The sequence below is a fragment of the Protopterus annectens genome, chromosome 2.part1 (assembly GCF_019279795.1).
Source record: "Protopterus annectens isolate FY-2018-M chromosome 2.part1, PAN1.0, whole genome shotgun sequence".
NCBI lineage: Eukaryota > Metazoa > Chordata > Ceratodontiformes > Protopteridae > Protopterus > Protopterus annectens.
In genome coordinates, this window is record NC_056729.1 from 362,755,816 (window position 1) to 362,775,899 (window position 20,084).

General features: G+C 38.1%; 1 protein-coding gene across 1 annotated transcript in view; it reads left to right on the top strand.

Annotated features, from left to right (window-relative positions):
- The window catches only part of PROM1 (prominin 1), a 1,709,767-nt gene that overhangs the window by 1,516,519 nt on the left and 173,164 nt on the right, over nucleotides 1-20,084 (top strand). The window contains 1 exon segment of the mRNA XM_044062202.1: nucleotides 2,284-2,399. Within this exon segment, the coding sequence (XP_043918137.1) occupies nucleotides 2,284-2,399 (116 nt within the window).

The window sequence follows — 20,084 nt, forward strand, 5'->3', positions numbered from 1 at the left end:
GTCTCCACTTCAAGACATTTCAAATTTTGGTATAATGTAGTGAATTCATACCCTTGAAAATGTATAATCTAAGATTCACTAGAATGTTTCTCAAGTGTTGAATGGTCTTGATAATTTAGAATGGCTACATCAACATGGGAGATTCCCTTTTTACCATGGTTTGGACTAGCTTCAGTATCCCTTTAAGAAAAGCCATCAAAGATCTCTCCTGAGATGATGAGCTTTATGTTATTGATTTGTTTTTTGGAACTGCCTCTTTGTTTTGTTAGTCTTTCTCTCTGTTAGTGTACTATTTTTGAATGTTTTTGTGAGCTTTTCCTCCTTTTAGGAGACTTCATAGTATTTCTTATTTGTGAATTTTTCATATACTAAATAAGATTATAGTATTTAAACCTTCTTACTGCAGTTACTTTGCTGTATTTCTTACAGTGCTCACATTTGCCATCATTATGATTTTCTCCCCACCAAAATAAATAACTAAACAATTAATACACTTTTGATTAAAAATCTTCTGGGGCAGTTTTTCTACCACAAGTTCACGTATGGAATGACTGATGGAAGTATCATTGCCCTCAAAGTGAATCAGGTCAAGAAGTGAGCTAAAATAGTAAAAAAAGTTGTGTGTGTGTGGGGGGGTGGGGGCATTTATCAAAGTAGGACTTGATCTAGAAAATACAGGAGAATGAAAAATAGTTTTGAAACCATGAGTAGGAGTAAACTAGTCATATGCCAACACTTCTTTGAGAGAGCTGTAGCAGAGAATATTCGAGTTACATTAGCTTGATAAAAAAGAATTGGCCTATAGATATGTAGGTATGGAAATTATGTACTCAACAAAACTCCACTAAAGAAAAATGCAGTTTACTAGTGCATTGATTTCTTACTTCCAGGTCTGCTGTCATGGTGAATTTACTTGTACAGCTGTATTTTCTGATGCTTCTCGACGTTTTACTTCCCAACTTTCCTCCAAGTCAGAATTCTTCACTAGTGGGAAAGACTGAGAGGAACTAGAAAGGGTTTCTCAAATAATCTTTTATCAGGAACTGAAGGTGTATCAGGAAGAGATGCCCCAAAAGAGCTACTTGTGAACTATGCCAGGTGACTGCCATCTGCTGAAAGGATGTTCAGAATGCATATTCACAACATGTCATTGAACTCTCTTGGAATTATGGTAGTACGCATATAAGCACCATTATTTGATTTTTTTCTAGTGTTATGGCCAGCAACTCCCATCTATAAAATTGTTACATGCAGTTTTCAAGCTGTTTGTGAAAATGGGTATTAATAGTGGCTGCTATCGTGTATTTATTCTCATTACTACCAGTCTCAAGTATTGTATATGAGAAGTGCTTTGAGATTAAAAGTATTTAGAAATACATAGTATTTAGTGTTATAAGATATGTTATTGTTTTTGCAGTGGTTTGGTAGTTTTGGCAAGCGAGTAGTTCTTTTAATTGTAGATTCTTATGTGGATATTGGAAACTGGCAAGTCTTTTAAGTGTTCTTGTCCTGATGCATATATAATGTCACAAGAAGGTTATCTGAAAGCTAGTAAATATCTCAGTTTGCCAGCTACTGTTGTAAGGACTGAGAATGGACCCACAACATGTATAGTGAATACCTTTGATGATCTGTACAATGAAATCATGGAGTTTTATGGTTAATGCCCCCAAACTACCACCACAGTATGTGCAATACAGTAAACTAGCAGGTGCAAGTGGCATTTGTTAGTATTTGTGTCAAGAATGTGCAAGGGAACATTTTTACTACTTGTTATCAATGTATTTGAAGCAAACATTCAAAGATGGTGTCTGGTCTTCGTGGCATTGCACTTCATAATATACAGCATTTTACTTTGTAACATACATCATTCATGGTATAAGAAGACATTTTGTTTAGAGGCACTGTAGCAGAATTCAGAATCCTGCATATTCTAGCAATTTACTACCTCAGTGTGATATTTTACTTTGAAAGGGCTAAGGTAACTCCTCAAATACTAACTTATATTTTGGATGTGGAGCAAATAATAATGTGGCAAGTGTTTATCATACTGCTTTATAATTTTAATTTATGCACATGTAAATATAAACAGCTTCCAATTAAACATCAGACAGACTGTTTTGTGAGTTTTATTTCATATGCTTGCTGTGAAAAGACCTATTTTTTCAAATGAATATTGATCATCAAAGTGATATTTCTGATTAAGTAGTGTGAATAAAGGTTAATATGTTTAGACTGTTGTGTAGATGTTTAATTGTAAATATCTTGTGTTTGTTAATTTAGAATGCTTTCTGGTTTGGTCTGGGATGCTGTACAATATTTCTAATCCCAAGTATTATTCTTGGTGTGAAACTGGCAAAATACTACAGAAGAATGGATACAGAAGACGTTTATGATGAGTGAGTACCTAAATCTAAACATAGAAAATTATCGATGCACATTAGGAAATATTTTGAGAGGTTGAAGTTGACAACTATTTAATATTTTTTATTTTTCTGTTTATTATAAAGTGAGTAAGAGAACACCTGTTGGACTGAGTGGCAAGTTTTTTTTTTTTATGTGATAACATGAGATATAATGAATAGATGGTTATCAATAATCACGTTTAGTGGTTATTTGAGATTGATTATTGGTTACCTATCTTGAAACCAAAACTTGAGAGATGACGTCACGAAGCTGAGACCATCTAGTCATCAAGCAGTTATTCTTCATAATCTGTCGATTTCTACTAAGGTTTACATATTTTTCTCAAAATCTTTGATTATTATAAGGTGGCAAACGTTACAGAACAAGCAGATTTTAAAGTGGTTTTACTGCAGTAGTTCTATACCTAGAGCAATACAATCATGGTTACGATGCAGGCAGCACTGTGTGAAGCATGGTATAATCAACAGTTAGCAACTGCACTGTTCTCTATTAGTTGCCTGAGTTCATAAACCATTTCTGTGTTTATCACATGTCTAAGAAGTTATCCAGAATCAGCTATTTCCTGAAAATCATAGTTTCTGAGAAGCACTAACACTCTAGTTTTGCCATAGAAGATACTGCAGTATTTTTTTGCACTGCAAAGTATTTTTTAACTTTTACATGACAGCAGCATGATTTTCATTTTTCCCCAAGAAAATATATATTTACATATATACAATTATTTACGACACACAAAAATTAATAGACTTGAACAGAAACTTTTACCTGTAATATAGAAGTGTCATTTTTCTGCTGTTCAGTGCATATTAGTAACAAATAGATTAAAAACAGCAATATGTCTGAAAGATGCCTGCTTACATACATTTTCATTTTTTTCCATTGCAAAAAGATGTTTTAAAACGGACACATCTCACACTGGTATAAAGGAGCAAAATAGCTTATATCCTGATACAGTTACTGGGGATACTACCTTAGTAGCGGAAAGGGCTCATTCATTTTATTCGTACTGTTTTTCCAACACCTGCTTGTAGTATGACTAAATGAGCTTCATAAAAATAACTGTTGAAAAATTCCTGTCCTTTTTTATTTTGGTAGGAAGAGCTGGCATTTCCTGAAAATAATACAAAACTGTGGTATGCCACCTCAGTGAATGTGCCATGAAGGGTCTCAGAAATAGTGATCGAAAAAAAAAATCTCTAGTTCTCCAGTACCCGTCACATTTCTCAACCTCTTGGTATTACTGCAGTCACATAAACAAGGCTACATCTGAAGATAAGTGGCAGAGAAGCTAGAGTGGTAGGCCTGTAAGGGCTGGTTACAGTGGAAGTAAGCTAAGTGAAGCAAATGATAGCCAAACACCATTTACTGTCTAGATAGCTACCCTCCAGGTAAAGCTTTCAGAATATATAACAAGTGGAATATAAGATTTTCACTGAAGTCAATACTGAGCTTTTAATTTGAAGAGAAAATACTATATATGCAAAGCTATCTCTCAATCTCTCTCTCTGAACTGAAGAGGCCCTTTAACAGTCACAGTTGAATGGTCAGTTTGTATTCAAGTTGCACATATCACTTGGTCCCTGTTATAAAAAAGGAAAATAAATTAATTCAAAACCAATAAATGGAAACTGCTCCTGGACTTTTCATGCCACACCTAGGTTGTATGAACCAACATGTTCAATATGCTTACTCTGGAAACCTTACATCAGTTGCTCTATTTTCAGGTTTGGATGGTTTCTGTATATGTAGAGTATGCTTATTTGATCATTTATAACATTTAATCTCACAGAAGATACTTGATGTTTCAGATGGAGCACTTACATTTCCATTTTGTTTTCTTCTGTCTGGGCTGTCCATGTCAACAAGGGCCTTCACAAAATGCATTGCTGCAGCTATTTGCCTTGTCTTAATGGTTAAGTATGTCCTTCCAAACTGAAACCATAGGGGCTCTAATTTTGGGGAGAGAGCTTTACTTGACTTGCCCTGTGTAAAACAAGTGGGTCCCTTCACAGAAAGTGAGAAGGTCCAGGCTGGGTACAGGGATTTTTTGTCAGGTTAACCAGAACTTTGATGAGTTCAAGGAACCCTGGTTTGAAAACATGAGGTCTGTAGAGGAAACATCATAGGAAACGTGGTTTCGTAGAGTGACTTTCAGTAACTTCCATATAGTTTGTGGAGGCTCAGTATGCCCACCATAGTGTCTTCAAGATGAGACAACATTCTAAAAGCAGCCAGGCCACTACCTTGACTGAAGGGCCCTTGGTAAGAGCAACCAGGCCATTAAGTGCTCAGCTGCTTTGATCTTACGTTGGGGGAGGGGCATTTCTTTTAAATAGACTGTGCTGCGATGACAATGTTATTTTTGTCACCACCCTGTTTTGTCAAGGTAAATGTCATCAAGAATCCACCCAATGGCTTTCTGATGGCATTTCTTCTGTGAAGGCTAAATGGTGACTCACCATTTGGTTAATGGATTCTCTCTGAGATCACATCACTGGCAGCCCTTTTACTGAACAGTCATAAGAATAGTGCTTTTTGTTTCATGATTAGAAGTGATTCTTCTCACTGTGTTGCTGCTTGTGACAAAACCAGTACTCACTGTCAATGCTGAGGAAGCTCAGTATCCATAAAGTTACTCATAAACAGAAGCTGGTGTTTCTGCCGGAACTGAAAGATTTACATTTCAAGATGTTCTTCTCCCAGGCAGTGTATGCATTTCTCACCGTTTGTTTATACTTAAGTTTGTGGAACAAAACTTCTTTCATACTATGATCCTCAAATTAATTTGATGATCTGTTCAAAGAAATACAAAACAGGAGGCTAATTTGTGTAATCATCTTTATTCAATTATCACTGAAGACCTAGACGCACACAAATGTGTGTGTGTGTGTGTGTGTGTGTGTGTGTGTGTGTGTGTGTGTATATATGTATGTATATATATATATATATATATATATATATGTGTGTGTGTGTGTGTGTGTGTGTGTGTGTGTGTGTGTGTGTGTATGTGCATGTGTGTATATATATATATATATATATATATATATATATATATACATACATATATATATATATATATATATATATATATATATATATATATATATATATATATATATATATATATATATATATATATATATATAGTAAATAAAACAAATCATTAATGTTTTTCATGCATCATACATTACATATGTGCTTTCTTTCCTTGTAGCTACAGTTATTCACTCTGTTACATAAATTGCTCAGTTCCTGCCTTTCCTTGAACCTTACGTCTCCTCTTGAACATTATGCTGCTTGTTTTGTTTTCACAAGTTCTGTTTATTTGTATGCAGTTTGCTCTTCCCCTTTTCTGAAGATCCCACTTACAGTTTTTATCTTTGTTACAATATTCAGTACTCCAAATACAGTTGTTTCAGACATTTATTTCCATTTTCTAGTAATTGATTCTTTGGCAGCCCCTATAATTAAACTTGACAAGGCCTTACTATGTCTAGGCAATTCAGATCCCTTCTCTAAGCCCAGAAGAATCACTTCCATAGTTACAACCATTTTTTCACCTATTATTTCTGACAAAATACTCTGTAGAGAATTTTTCAAGTCTGCCAACTCATTACACTCCCCAAAATGTATGTTCCCAAGTTACCCGTTTCTTCCCTATCACACCTTCAACATTTGCTATCTACCCGAGGAAAAATACTTTGAAGTCTGTTTGGAATATAAAAATAGCTATGCAAATACCTCTAAACAGAAATCCTAAACCATCTAGACATTGTTGCATGTTTGGGGGCCATGCATATTTCCTCCCATTGTTCTCTTGTAAATTACTTAGCCATTCTCTCTTCCCAATTTTTTCTAACCTCCAGTGATTGATTATTATATTTACTGTGCAATATTTATATGCCCAACTAATTATCCTTTCTTAACAGCAGCATCTTTTCTATATGCAACTAAAAAGCAGGTCTTTCACTTAGGATTCCCCTGACCCTTTTCTGTTTGCCTATACTCTGATATCAATGCCGGGTAGGGAAGGCAGTGTCTAACCTGCAAATGTCTTCTTGGCCTCATCCCACTCTTTTACTTCTCCCCCTCTGATTGTTTGGTCTCAACACCTCATTTCCATTGTCATTTTCTCCAGTAAATTCCATCCCCTCTTGCCTATTTTCTGTACCCCTACTTACAATTATCCTTATCTGCAAAATCTCCTTCCTCCATTCTCATGTTGGCTTAGTTCTTAAAATGCTTTCTGCTACTTTATGAATGTAATATTCTGTATGGCTGTTATTATTTTCAAGGATTTGTATCCAGAATCACATTTTCTCCTTAGTTCTTGACTTTTCTTCTGCAACATAATCATCCCTTTCCACTTTATAAAGCACATTCTACTTGTGTTATGTATATGAGCCTTTAACTGTTTAGCTTCAAAATAGCCCTTCAAATCAGGTAATCTTAAACCACCTTTTCCTATTGAAAGGATCAATGTATCCCATTTAACTCTTGCCCTCTTCTTCTCTCTGATAAATTCTTTCAACTCTATTAATTACTGTCCACAACATCTACTCTTGTTGGTAAAAATACGCATGACCTGTATATAACACTAAAGGAGCTAAAACATTTTGACTGCTTATATCTTTCTATCTATATCTATAAACAAGAGCTTCTAATTTCTCAGTTTATGTATCATCTTTTGTTTAGTCCCTTCCCACATATCCTTGGCTGCCAAAACAGATGCCTTTTTAATTCATACTCCTAAATACTTCATCTTATCATCTCCACATAAACATAGGTATTGCTGAACCAGTTCATGTGTGGGTACATTATTTATGGCTATATCCTTTGATATGCCTTCATTAATTGTATATTCTGAAAAGACTTAAGTTCTACAACACTGAGATGTCCTTTTCTGGATTTATCGGCTACAAAATATCATCTGCAAATAAAGACAACTTTTCTTAATTACCATACCAATTATATTATTGAATTTCTGAGTCCCTTACTTTCTTTGTCAATGCCTCTAAATGTAAAGCAAATAACAAAAGGGTAAGAGGACATGCCTGCCCTTTTCCTGTGTTTAAAAGCAACTTATTAGAGCACAACCCTCCCACTTTAATTCTTCTATCTGGTCCTTCATATATCTTCCTAATTAACCTTATTATTGTATCAGGGAATGCAAGTGCTTCTGTTGCCCTACTCTTAAAACCCCAGCTTACTGGGTTGAATGTTTTCTGGGCATCAAGTCCCAACAAAAGCAGCAGAGGCATTTTCTTACATTCTGCTTCCCTCTGGATCATAATCATCATCATTGTTCTATTAATGCTGTCAGATGTTTGCTCCTCTCCACAAAACCACATTGATCCGTATCTGTCAATTTTGACAAAACCGTTGCTTTTCTTTTAGCTAGTACAGACATAATCACTCTAGAGTCATGGTTTAAAATTGAAATGGGACTATATGAAGCTGGGTCTGTTGGGTCCATTACTGTCTTTGGGTATTACAACCACCACATATTTCTTCCAAGATTTTGGTGCTACAGTACTGTTCAACATCACTTTCTTCCCTCCAGAATTACACAGGAATACCATACGTTCACCCGCTTACATCTTAACTGTTAGTTGAAGAGTCTCATCTACCTCTAACTTTGGCATAATTAAGTCTCCATAAATATTTCTTTTTGTGCTGTTTCTTGATTTCCCCACTTCTCTGCTTTATACACATTTTCATAAAATTTTTAAAATGTCTCTAATTCCTGTGCAGGATCTCTTATTTTTCTTGTTATAGGCTCCTTAGGTTTGGCAACAACCCTTTCTACATTCTGTTGTCCAAGTCATTCTGCTAAATGTTTTTGTGCTCTGGGGTTACCAAAAAAAATAGTTGCTTAACAGCAATCTTTCGATACTAATGCATGTTGTCCAGATACTGTTTTATTTTCTTTTTAGCTCACTGCAATTGCATCTGTTACTCTTCTGAAAAATTCCCCTTGCCTATTAGCATTTAACCTTTGTCAGGCCATCAAAATAATTCCTATTATTCTCAGACATATGGCTCTTATTTCTGACCTATTTTTAAACTCCTTTTTCATTTTATCCTACATACTGGCTATAACTTCTGAAGAAGTTTCTATCTTCCCTAATAACTCTTGAATAATTTCCACTACCCATTCCTTACATTTCTCTCTTTTTAACAGGTAGGTGGGAAAGCCATTACACACGTACCTTGTTTTGTTGACTGCCTCCTTGTTCTCTACATTTACTTTATTACACATTTATAATGCACTATGCAAAATGTCATGCTTGCAAAAAATACTCATTTTACCTTGTATTTTATTTTATTTATTTTTGCTTTTATTGTATAAGTTTAGTTTCATTTTAAACTTATTTGATTTAATTTCCTTAATTCTCACTGCTCAGGTTATGATAGAAAATTTTTCTGACCAGCTTTCCTAGTTAACAAACACCAATAAATAAATAAACAAATACATGTGGAATGGAAATCGAAACAGATATTTCTGCGTAAAGAAATAAAAAAACAAAACAAAAACATTATGAGGTTTTCTTGAGACAGCTGCTAGAAAAGAATGTGTCTTGAGAAAATGTAATTTTTCTCAACTCTCCCATACTGCTTTTCTTGTATTCTTAAGGCCAGTGTCTCCTAAAGTATCTACTTGTTAGTTTTACTTCAGAAAGCCGAGTGATCCTCATCTAATCCACTTTGCCACTGATCAAGTGATCACTATGACATCATACTGTGAAGGTCTTTATCTTAAACTAGTTAAGACTTCATTCACCCTTACATGTGTATCTTCACACTCACTGGTTGCATAGTTTATTATCCATAGCTTTAACCATTTTCTGGCTTAATTCTGAAGTCCTTGTATCAGTACTTAGTATTGTCTTACTGTGTAAATGTAAAAAAATAAAAAGCACACTTTGATTTAAAATAGCATGTCACAATCTTCCAGTTAGCAGACATTTGGCAAAGGTAAATGTTAGTTTTCACTAGCAATACACACTTTTCTGTTTTATACTTTTATATAGAATGGTTCTTAATTTAGATATGGAGGCAGTGCATGAGCTAGCTTTCAAATATTTCATAAATTTATGATTATCTAAGGCAGTATAAAAACTGCCTCAGGCTGTTAGAAAATGCGCTCATTATTGTCAAGACCATGTGAGATGAACAAGTATACATAGAGTATTGAGGATTAACTGTCAGCAGTTGCCTTGCCCTGTGATCATATGCACACAGTTACCCATTTTTATATGGTGAAAATTTAAGCCTTGCCTTTACTCAAGAAACCATAAGTTATACAAAACCATTGGAGAAAGTCCATAATAAAACATGGGGAGTTAAAACTGAACCAAGCCAGAATTCAAAGCCCATAACCCTCCCCCAGTAAGGAAACCTCCATAAAAAACTTCTCTAAAGCCAACTTCATGCTACTCAAGTCAGAAGTGACAAACTTCATGACACCCATGCAGATGGGAACTGAAAGTTCAACTGCTGAATCCTACACTAAGGCACTGTACGAGCACATCCACTCATGCCATCCCAAATCGAACCAAGACGCTCTCCTCCAAAAATGGAAGCCAATCTGGTGGTCCCTTGCCATAAACAAACTTTACAACAAAAGGAAGAAACTGTTGCAGAAAAGAGGAAAATCCCAAGATGCAAAAAACTCCCTTACCAGCCTCAGTAAGAAGCTGAGATCCCTCATGAAATCCTCCAAAGCTAGATACGAAAATAAAATTGCCAAATATTCCAAAGATAACCACATGGCAATTCTATAGCTATTGCATGAATCTAAATGGCAATACTCAGATCTGCTCTGAGCTACAACAAAATTGCATTAAATATACTGATGCCAAGGATATTGCTAATATCCTGGCAGATCAAGTGCCAACTTCACCCCTCTCTCACCCCCTAAAGGGTCCATCTCAATACTGAAAGATTACCAAATTCCGGTAATAATGGCCACAAAGGTAAAAACCGCACTCTCCAAAGCTAAGAATACAGCATCCATGGGACCAGACGACATCCCAGGCTGTGTACTACATGAACTAGAACTCAGCAAAAGCTGGCTGCAGCTCCAAACGGTAGACAATTCAGTTTATAAACTGAATTGTCTACCATTAAGAAGTGGTGGTGTCGCGACTTTTTGTGGCTCTTTGAGGAATTACTACATGAACTACACAATGAACTGCCACCTCACCTAAGTGTCATGTTTAAGCATAGCCTCACCTCAGGCTTCGGGCTCACTGAGTGGCGCACAGCTACAGTTATCCCACTTCACAAGGGGAGATCCACCTTGGATCCTGGGAACTACTGCCCCATCAGTCTGACGAGCCTGATCTGCAAGGCCATGGAACGTATTATCATGGAACTTATAAACAGACATTAGCAACCTTCAACACTGGACTCCACCCAGTTTGGGTTCGTGAAAGGGCGATCTTGTCTCTGGAACCTGATTGACTTCTCCGAATTAGTCTCCAGAGCTGTGGACGAGGGTAAGGCAGTCCACACAGCCTATCTGGACCTCGCCAAGGCCTTCGACACCATCCCCCACTCTGGAATCATAGATAAACTTGAAAAGCTGGTCATTAATCCCTATGTCACTCGATGGGTTGCTAACTGGCTTACTGACAGGACCCACACTGTAAAAGTATCCGACTCCAAATCCAGCTCCAGACAAGTGACAAGTGGAGTACCTCAGGGTTCAGTCCTGGGACCGCTATTGTTTGGCATCTACTTCTCTGAAGTACAGGCCAACACTAAGGGAGTGTGGCTAACAAAGTTCGCAGATGGCTGCAAACTGGGAGGCATTATTGAATCCCCAAATTATGTGGATATTCTACAAAAGGGCCTTACAGAAACAGATGCTTTTTGCCAGAGCCATGGGCTCAAGCTCAGTGCCAAGAAATGTATAGTTATCCCCTTTGGGAAAAAACATGTACCCTTGAATTACCACATAGGTGGCAGTACACTAAACACCGAAAGTGTGATAAGAGACTTTGGGACACAGGTGGACAGTGGTCTCTCCTTCAATAACCACATCACCACAACAGTCAGGAAATCCTTCTATGTGGCACACCTCATCACTAAGGGCTTTTCATCCAGACAAAAAGGAGGTCATTGTCCCACTATACTCATCCCTCATTAGACCCATTATAGAATACAACGCCCTGTTTGGTATGTACCTCTCAAGACATCTGCAACAACTGGAAAGGTCGCAGAAATACCTCACTAAAAGAATCACAGGCCTAAATCAGATGCCCTATGCTGACCGTCTAAAAAAAACTCCAGCTATACTCTGTTGCATATCGTCTACTCGGAGGCAATCTCTGCTGAACATACAAGGCCATGTCAATCCCAGACCTGTTGGACATGCTACACTTAAAGAAATCCCAATCGCTCAGAGCCACACGCTCCAGGGATCTAAACCTTGTCATCACAATGAACAAAACATGCTGGAGGGATAGGTTCCTGACCCAGAGACTCCCCAGACTCTGGAATAGACTTGCCTATACATATCAAGCAGAGCGCCTCTTTGGCCTTCTTCAAAAGGAACCTTGACAATTGGATGGGAGATAGGAAATTCACCCCGGGGCGCACATCAGTCGCCCTGCTAGACAGGGGTCCAGGGAAGTAAATATTGTGGGAAGAAATAGCCAGGGAATTATGGCTAGACTTGTATAGGCCCTAGGGCCGATAGCCTAGTATCAACCTATGAACAAAGAAAATGGAACCTGGCAACCCCCAAAACACCTTAGGTACGGGTGTTTATAACAGCACTATGCCTTTCTGCAGCCAAACCTAAGGGCTTGTCATGTAGGTTAGAAAGGATTGAGGATAATAGCAACATGATCATTGTTCATGTTAACGTGAGCAACCTAAGGTGCGCCATCTTGGATGTGCAACATGGTATGGAGAGGTTATCAAGCATCAAATCAGGCTGGAGATGTGTATTTTTGTTTGGCAAAATGTTCGAATCGCCTGATATGGCACCTGCAAATCAAAATATTTGTCATTTGATCGGTGCCTAAGGACATTATAAAATATACTGGAAGTTCAGTGCCTGTCGCCTGTAGTGAGGTATGCACAATAGGAACACCTAAGGAGCTCTGTCTCTTTCTCTAGGGAGTACCTGCTTAAAGCAGGACATTTTTTCGTATCACAGTGTACATTTTAGACAGCTTCTAAATAAACAATTAAATAAGTAAGATAAAAAAGATCTATGATAAAAGTAGTTTTGCAGAATTCTAAAAATCATCAGTAAATTGGGTGACTGAGAAGTTTTCTGTTGTGGAGTAAATTGGGTGACTGAGAAGTTTTCTGTGTTGGAGTTTGTTGATCTCTGCACCATTTACTAAGCCCTGATTTAAAGATTCAACATGCATATCGCAGATTTCCAGGGTATTTATCCTTCTCTAATTGTTCTTGATCCACTGGGGTAGGTGGTAGTGTTTTGATATCTGTAAAAGAAATTAAAAAAAAAAAAAAAAAGAGGAAAAAAGCTTAGGACTAGATATTGCCATTAGTATGGAATATACTGTAGAAACATACCATGCACCTTCTGTGTTGTTGCAAAGCATTGGTATTTCCTGAATAAACTACAGGATGTAAACAATCATTGTGAGTATAGCTTTTTCATAACTATCCATTCTGTGACTGGATGAACTGGTTAGTGTCAGGTAAATATGGCCATGTATAAATTGTGCATAGGGTAATCGTAACAATCTGGAAAAATAGTACAGAATCCATCTACAGGTAGCGGTATCCTATCTATCATCTTGTCAAGCCTAGGATTGTTCTGCTTTCCTTCCGTAATTGTACCCCTTGTAATGCCCACATCACACTGTCAAATTTACTCTAACGGAAGAGCCAAACTTATTTATTTATTTTTTTAATTTTTCCAAATGTTTTGGATTTCTAATATCAGAGCAGGAATGGAACGCCTTCCTAAGTCAGGATGTAGAGTTTGTGAAATTAGTACCACTTCTGTCTTTGTCAATCAATGGGGCTGTTCTCAGGACCCACAGTGTAGTACCTGGAAGTGCTCCCTTTTAGGGTTCATATGGGGTTACATGTATTGATAGCATATTTAATTACAATTGTATTTTTTTAAGTCCTGTTGCACCTACTAGTATTATTGGAACTATATGCAGCGAGGCAGCCACCCATTTGTAGGCTGTAGTGAACATACTTGCAGAAAGAATGAATGTCAGTGCTACTTATTTTGAACTACTACAGCATAACAGAACTGATATATTAATTGTAGTAACATATCAATCCATATGTAGTATTTAAATGGGGAAACAATGGTTAAGGGGCTGCAAATATAGCCTAATTAAACTTGAAAAAGGTTATAAATTATGATTACAAAATAACTGGGCAAGTCTTAATAAAAAAGTATCATCACTGATGATCTTGAAACAATTGTTGACAATCTAAAGACTGACCAGTGTCATGGTGCTGCATATCAAAGTCAGAAAAAGCACATTTTCAAGAGCATCTAATTATAAAATCTCATGTCGAGTTGCGTCAGGGAGATCATATACTGATTATACCTCAGTGACCTGGCCATTATTGAATACAGTACTGCATTGTGTAAACTTCGGACAAGACACTTAAAACAACTTAAATCTACAGTGATTCCTTAGCAGCCTGTCAAGGCATTGTGATGTTGTCATGTTGGAGGGTTTTATGTGCCTCTGAGGGCCTTAGAGCTGCTTTATCTGGTGCTTTATTCTCCTGGTATGGTCACTCTTTGCAACTGGTTTGAGATGAGGGGCCAAAAGTGTTCCAGAATGTCTTCATGCTGGCTACTTCTAGTTCAGAGAATGTGTCCTGGAGCAGGGATACTAGGACTCATCCATAGAGCCAGACTTGGATGATAGCACTCACTGTTCACTGGCAAGGTGCTTGATGGCTGGATGACCTGCACAGCTCAGCCAGGCATTGCTTGAAAATGGTGCATAGAACTACCATGTGGACTCACCACCTGCAAAGTAATTGTTGGCATTTATTATGATGATTATCATGAGGCTTACAGAAGTGGGATGGAGTAAAATGGATGTAAATCTGCCACTGTTAACTGTTACCTTACTGACGGTGGAGGAATTGGCGCTTTTGGGGGATGATGCAATGTACCAATTAAACTTAGTTGGACTTGTATCTACACACAATGTTAATTCTGGGATTAGACTTTTTGAATGAGGATTATCTGTATGATCTATAGTAGAGAGCGTAGACAGGGTGGGGAGATGCTCTTGAGCCTCACCTGGGTGCCATTCACCTGGAGATTTTACTAGTAAAAGAAAGAGAGACCGCACTGTGATTGAGTTGCACAATGGAAAAACCTGTCAGCTGTTTATGTATATGCACCTAACTACTATTCAAAGTATTCAGTCTTAAAGACCATGAGTTTGCTGGTCAGCAGTGTACCACCTACTGATTCTAAAGTTCTTCTTGGAGAAGACTTCAGTGATTACATGGGAAGTGATAGGCATAATTGGAGGGGATGTGGAGGAATGACTTGTGTGATATGAAACCAAAGTGAATTGTTTCTGGATTTCTTTTCTAGTCATAAGTTGTCCATAACACACACTGTCCTTAAAAACACAAGAATGCCTGTTATGCATTCAGTACCAAAGCTCCTTGGGTTCAAGGTCAATAATTTATTTAGGTCATATCACCAGACCTAAGCTTGTTTGGCCTAGATGTTTTAGTTAAGAGAGGTGGTGAGCTACTGGCTGCTCATATTTTTGTGGTAAGTTTGGCCAGATGGCTGAGGTGATTGCTGGACAGACCCAGGCAGTATATTTACTGACAGCGTACTCGTAAAATCTATCCAGAACTTATGTGCTGGATAATTTCAACTTCCACTTCCATAATAGTCTTATTACATTTAACTTGATGGACTGGGACATTGAATCTTATTGGACCCTATTCAAGGCCTCAGTAGCTGAGGCAGTGACAGAGCAGAGGCCAGAGGTTCAGTATATTTCATGGAGAGATGACCCTGGATTCTGTAGATAGACATCAGCAGTGAAGCATTGAGGCCTATAGTGCAGATTATTCCGATAGTTGTGACAGGCAAACAAAGTGGAAGCTGTGGCAGTTACTGGGTGAAGGCCTTGGTGTGGAAGTGGTTTGGAAAGGCCAATGAAATAATTTTCAGATCGTCACAGAGAGGTTCCAGCAAGTTGGGACTTTTCCTTGGCTACTGTATGCTGTTCTCAGCAAGTGTGGATAAATGCTGAGCGTAAATGGTGAAAATGATGAGAGGTACAAGTAATATGTTGAGGAACTCCTAAATCAGGTGGATTTGACCTCTTCTGAGAAGCGAGTGGCAGAAAGCAGCTGGTTTGATGGGATGCATGCATGTATATGAGTTTACTGTGAAAATAAATAATTTCACTTTGATAATGCTTTATGAGATATGGCTAGAAATTTGACACTGCTGGATTTTGTTGGGATATTAACACCTTTTCACTGCTACTTTGAAAGCTGGTACATACCTCTATTGACAAATTAAAGAAAAATGAGGGTGTATTCCAATTACAGAGGGATAATGCTTCACTAACTCCATGAAAAAGCATATGCCATGGTGCTGGAAAGGAGACTTTGTCCAGTAGTTGAACCTCTGATTCAGGAGGAGCATTTTGGATTCCCTTCGGATTCTTGGAACATTTGACTGCCTTTGTCCCTACATAAATATTGGGAGGGGGTTGTAAGAGTTTACCAGCACTGTCCGTGTATTCTTTTTGTAGTTTTGCAATGTACATGTCTGCATACCCTTCAGAGTCTTGTGGCAGATGGCACTACATTAAGTAGTACCACAGAGATTGTTCTCTGCCATTCGAATTCCCAGTATTTGAGGAGCAAACATCATATATGTATGTATATATATATATATATATATATATATATATATATATATATATATATATATATATATACATATATATATATATATCTAGGCGGCCATGGCGGTGCAGTGGTTAGCGTTGTCACCTTACAACAAGAGATTCTCTGGTTCAATCCTCGGCTCGGATGCCTTCTGTGCGGAGTCTGCATGTCCTCCCTGTGGTCGCATGGGTTTCCTCCGGGTGCTCTGGTTTCCTCCCACATCCCAAAGACATGCTGTAGGTGGATTGGACACACTAAATTGGCCCTAGGTGTGAGTGCGTGCATGTGTGTGCACCTTCTGTGGAAGGTTGGGTGCCGGACTGGCAACTCGACACTGTAAAACTCCACTGCCAATCATGAGCGGACAGGTGATCCTCTGTGGCGACCCCTAACCGGGAAAAGACGAAAGAAGAAGAAATATATATATATATATATATATATATATATATATATATATATTTAAAATGTGTGTGTGTGTGTATAGACTGTTGGTATTAAGTCCTGTGTGTTCATTGTAGGTATAGGATATGAAGGTGTGGGTGCAGGCATTAACAGGAAAGTCTTGACACCAAAGGCAGCATCATTGTTTTCTGTAGATGATGTCCTGTGACCCCAAATGATGGAGATATTTGACATGCATTTAAGTGCTTCACTAGAAAATAGGAAGAAAATTATCTCAAAGTCAAAGGTTGTGATTTTCTCATAGAAGCCTGCTTTGCTCTCTGTGTGTAATATGACAGCAGCTAAATCAAGTGTAGTACTTTGTGTAATGTGAGGGGTGGTGGCTTACTTAGGTTCATAGGTTGGTACTAGGCTATCAACCCTAGGGGCCTATACAAGCCTAGCTATAGCAATTCCCTGGCTATTTCTTCCCACACTATTTACTTCCTGGACCCCTGTCTAGCAGGGGGACTGACGTGATCCCTGGGGTGATTTTCCTTTCTCTCATCCAATCAAGGTTCCTTTTGAAGAGTGAAGGAATGGTTCCCTATGAGTGAAGGAAGCGGGGAATCAGGAAGTCTGGCAAGTAGATGAAAGCAGTAGTGGCAGTCCTGCACGTATCCTGCTGAGCTGTAGCAGTGAAGTGAGAAACGAGTCATAGCATAGAGCTGTCCATTAACCTGTCAATGTCCAAAGCCTCTGCTCTGTGGTCATAAGGTTTGCAAAGTGGCTGAATGGATAAGACAGCATATACTTGTAGTAGAAATTAGATTGTTTCACATGGCAGCAGGACTTATTGTCTGTGATAGGGTAAGGAGCTCAGCACTTTGGATGAATACTGGAATAAAGCCTCTACTCCATAAGGAAGAAAGTAGTCATTTGAGGTGGTTTGGGTGCCTTGTGATAATGCACCCAAGGTGTATCCCACATGGGGCTACCAGGTACTTCCCATTGAGAGGCTGCTCCAGTGCAGCCCCAGACCTAACTGAACTCTCTCCTCTTCCCTGGAAATGATGGGAATCTTACATGATGAACTGGTAACTGTTGCTGTATATAGGGAAGTCGGGTGAATCCAGTTCAGCCTATTATCACCATGATCTTCTCCAAGACAAGTAGTTTAGAAAATGAATTGGTAGGTGGAGTAGAGAGAAAATGACAGTGGCAAAGAAATATACAAAACAGCTTCAAGAAATTCCTGTATTTTTTTTCATAATTTTTAGTTAGAGGTCACTTCTACAGTATAGGTTCATGGGTACATACTTGGCTGTTCATCTGTAAGGATCTTAGTAAACTTAGCCTTAATTTCTGTGGTAGTTGCATATGAATAACTTAAAGATGGGCTAAACAAGGATATGTTGAGACAGTTACCTTGTCCATAAGGTCATGCCTGATTCAGTTCCGTCTCAAAGTTATTTACTGGAACACATCACAAAAGGTGCTAACACTAGGTAGGAGAACCTAACTCTAAATCTAAGTATCAATAACATAATTAGAGAGACAAATACATTGTGTGCCCCTCCCCCTTCTTAGAGTATGAAATAAACTTCCCTTTACATTCAGACCAAGTCAGTCATTAATTTTTAAAAAAATATTGTTTTACTTCTGTGGGAAGTAGCATCAGCAAGAGGTTGCAGTATTCAAAACCTTCCTTATAGTCGATATGGAACAAGCTTGACAGTCCAGTCTTTGGGCATATGACTCACTGTTTACACTGTAGTCTGAGACCCTACTGTGGTGGTGTGCCCCTGGCCATCTTTGTGCTTGCAGTGCAAGAGCAGACTGCTGTGGAGTGCATAGTTTAAGTGTAGTACTTTAACTACATAATTGTGTAACCCTTCTGTGTGCTACTTTGTCACTCCACCATCCTTGTTCTTCCATTGCAAGCCCAGACTCAGCTGAGGACTTTTGAGAGAACTACTATGCAGTGCTTTGCTTATTTATTTCAGGATGATAATGCAATAAGTGGACTGGTCAGCTGATACTTTTCAACCATGTTCCGGGCACCATGTTTGCAAGACAGGCAGAAAATTATACACAGACTAAACAATACAGAGAGTTGTACAAAGGACAGTAGAAAGTAGAGAAGTATACTAACGACGCTACATTTGTATGTTATTTGTCATTGTAAATGATGATATTACAGTATGTACAGTTGAGGCAGGCATTCAACCAGTGGTCATTTGTGAAACGTTTGACTTTAGAAGAAAGATGTGATGGCATCATGAACTGTAAGGACCAGCCGTTGTCACAGAACCAAGAGTATTTTTTGTCCCTAAACAGTTGTTCTTTTAGTTTGTTTCTAAGTAATTGAAGTGGCTCTTGCTGCCCCAATTTCTGCAGATATTTGATTCCAAACACCTGGGCCTAGCCTACAGACAGCTCTTAATTTAGTGGAGGTATTGTAATGAGTCCTATCTACTTAGCTGTCTCTAAGTATGTGGTTAGGCTGCTTAATTTGTAATTTTTGTTTTCAAGAGTGGGGCAATGTCATGTAGATTTGCCAGCAAAGAAGAAATGTTGGATGTGTCAGGTACCGGTAGCCAGTTACACTACTATAGAAAATGGCAGTGATGAGTTTGGGGCTCTGCAAGAACAACAAGTCTGCAGATTGTGTGTATAGTAGTTTGCAAAATGCATATGTTGAGCTGGAATGTAAAGTTACAAGAGGGGGCCTGTATTCACTTTTACAGATAAGTACATTTTTAGTTAAGGCATTATGCGATGTAAGGGTATGGCGGTGTGAAAGTGTATAGCAAAATTTTACATGGTGGTGTGTTTTGCTAATAATATTGTCAATATGCTTGGTCAGTGAAAGAGCAGAGTCCAAGGTGATCCCAAGGTGCTTTTATTTCACTAGTGGTAGAGGGTTGCCTTCTGTATCAGTACTAGAGGTAAGGATTTAGATTTTTTTTTTTGTGTGTGCGTGCCAAATATGATGTTAGACCTTGTATAACTGACTCTGAGCATATTTCTATTTGTCTAGTAGTATAATTCTGTAACGCTCAATTATAGTTTCTATTGAAGGGTCAAGGTATTGTTACGTGATTCAGGTAGTAAAATATTATGTACATAAAGGATAAATCTGAGGTGGGCAGATCAGTGGATATATCATTGATGAACAGAGCAAATGGCATTGGTCCATGAATACATTGTTGTAGGATTTCTGTGTTAATAGTGCCTTCAGTCTGTACTTAGAATGTTCTGATGTTCTTCATTCCACATTGCTGCAGTCCTAACCATTGGGTAGTCCGCTGTCCAGTCGGCCCGAATACCAAAGTATATGGCTGACGTCGGTCAGGGCGCATTAG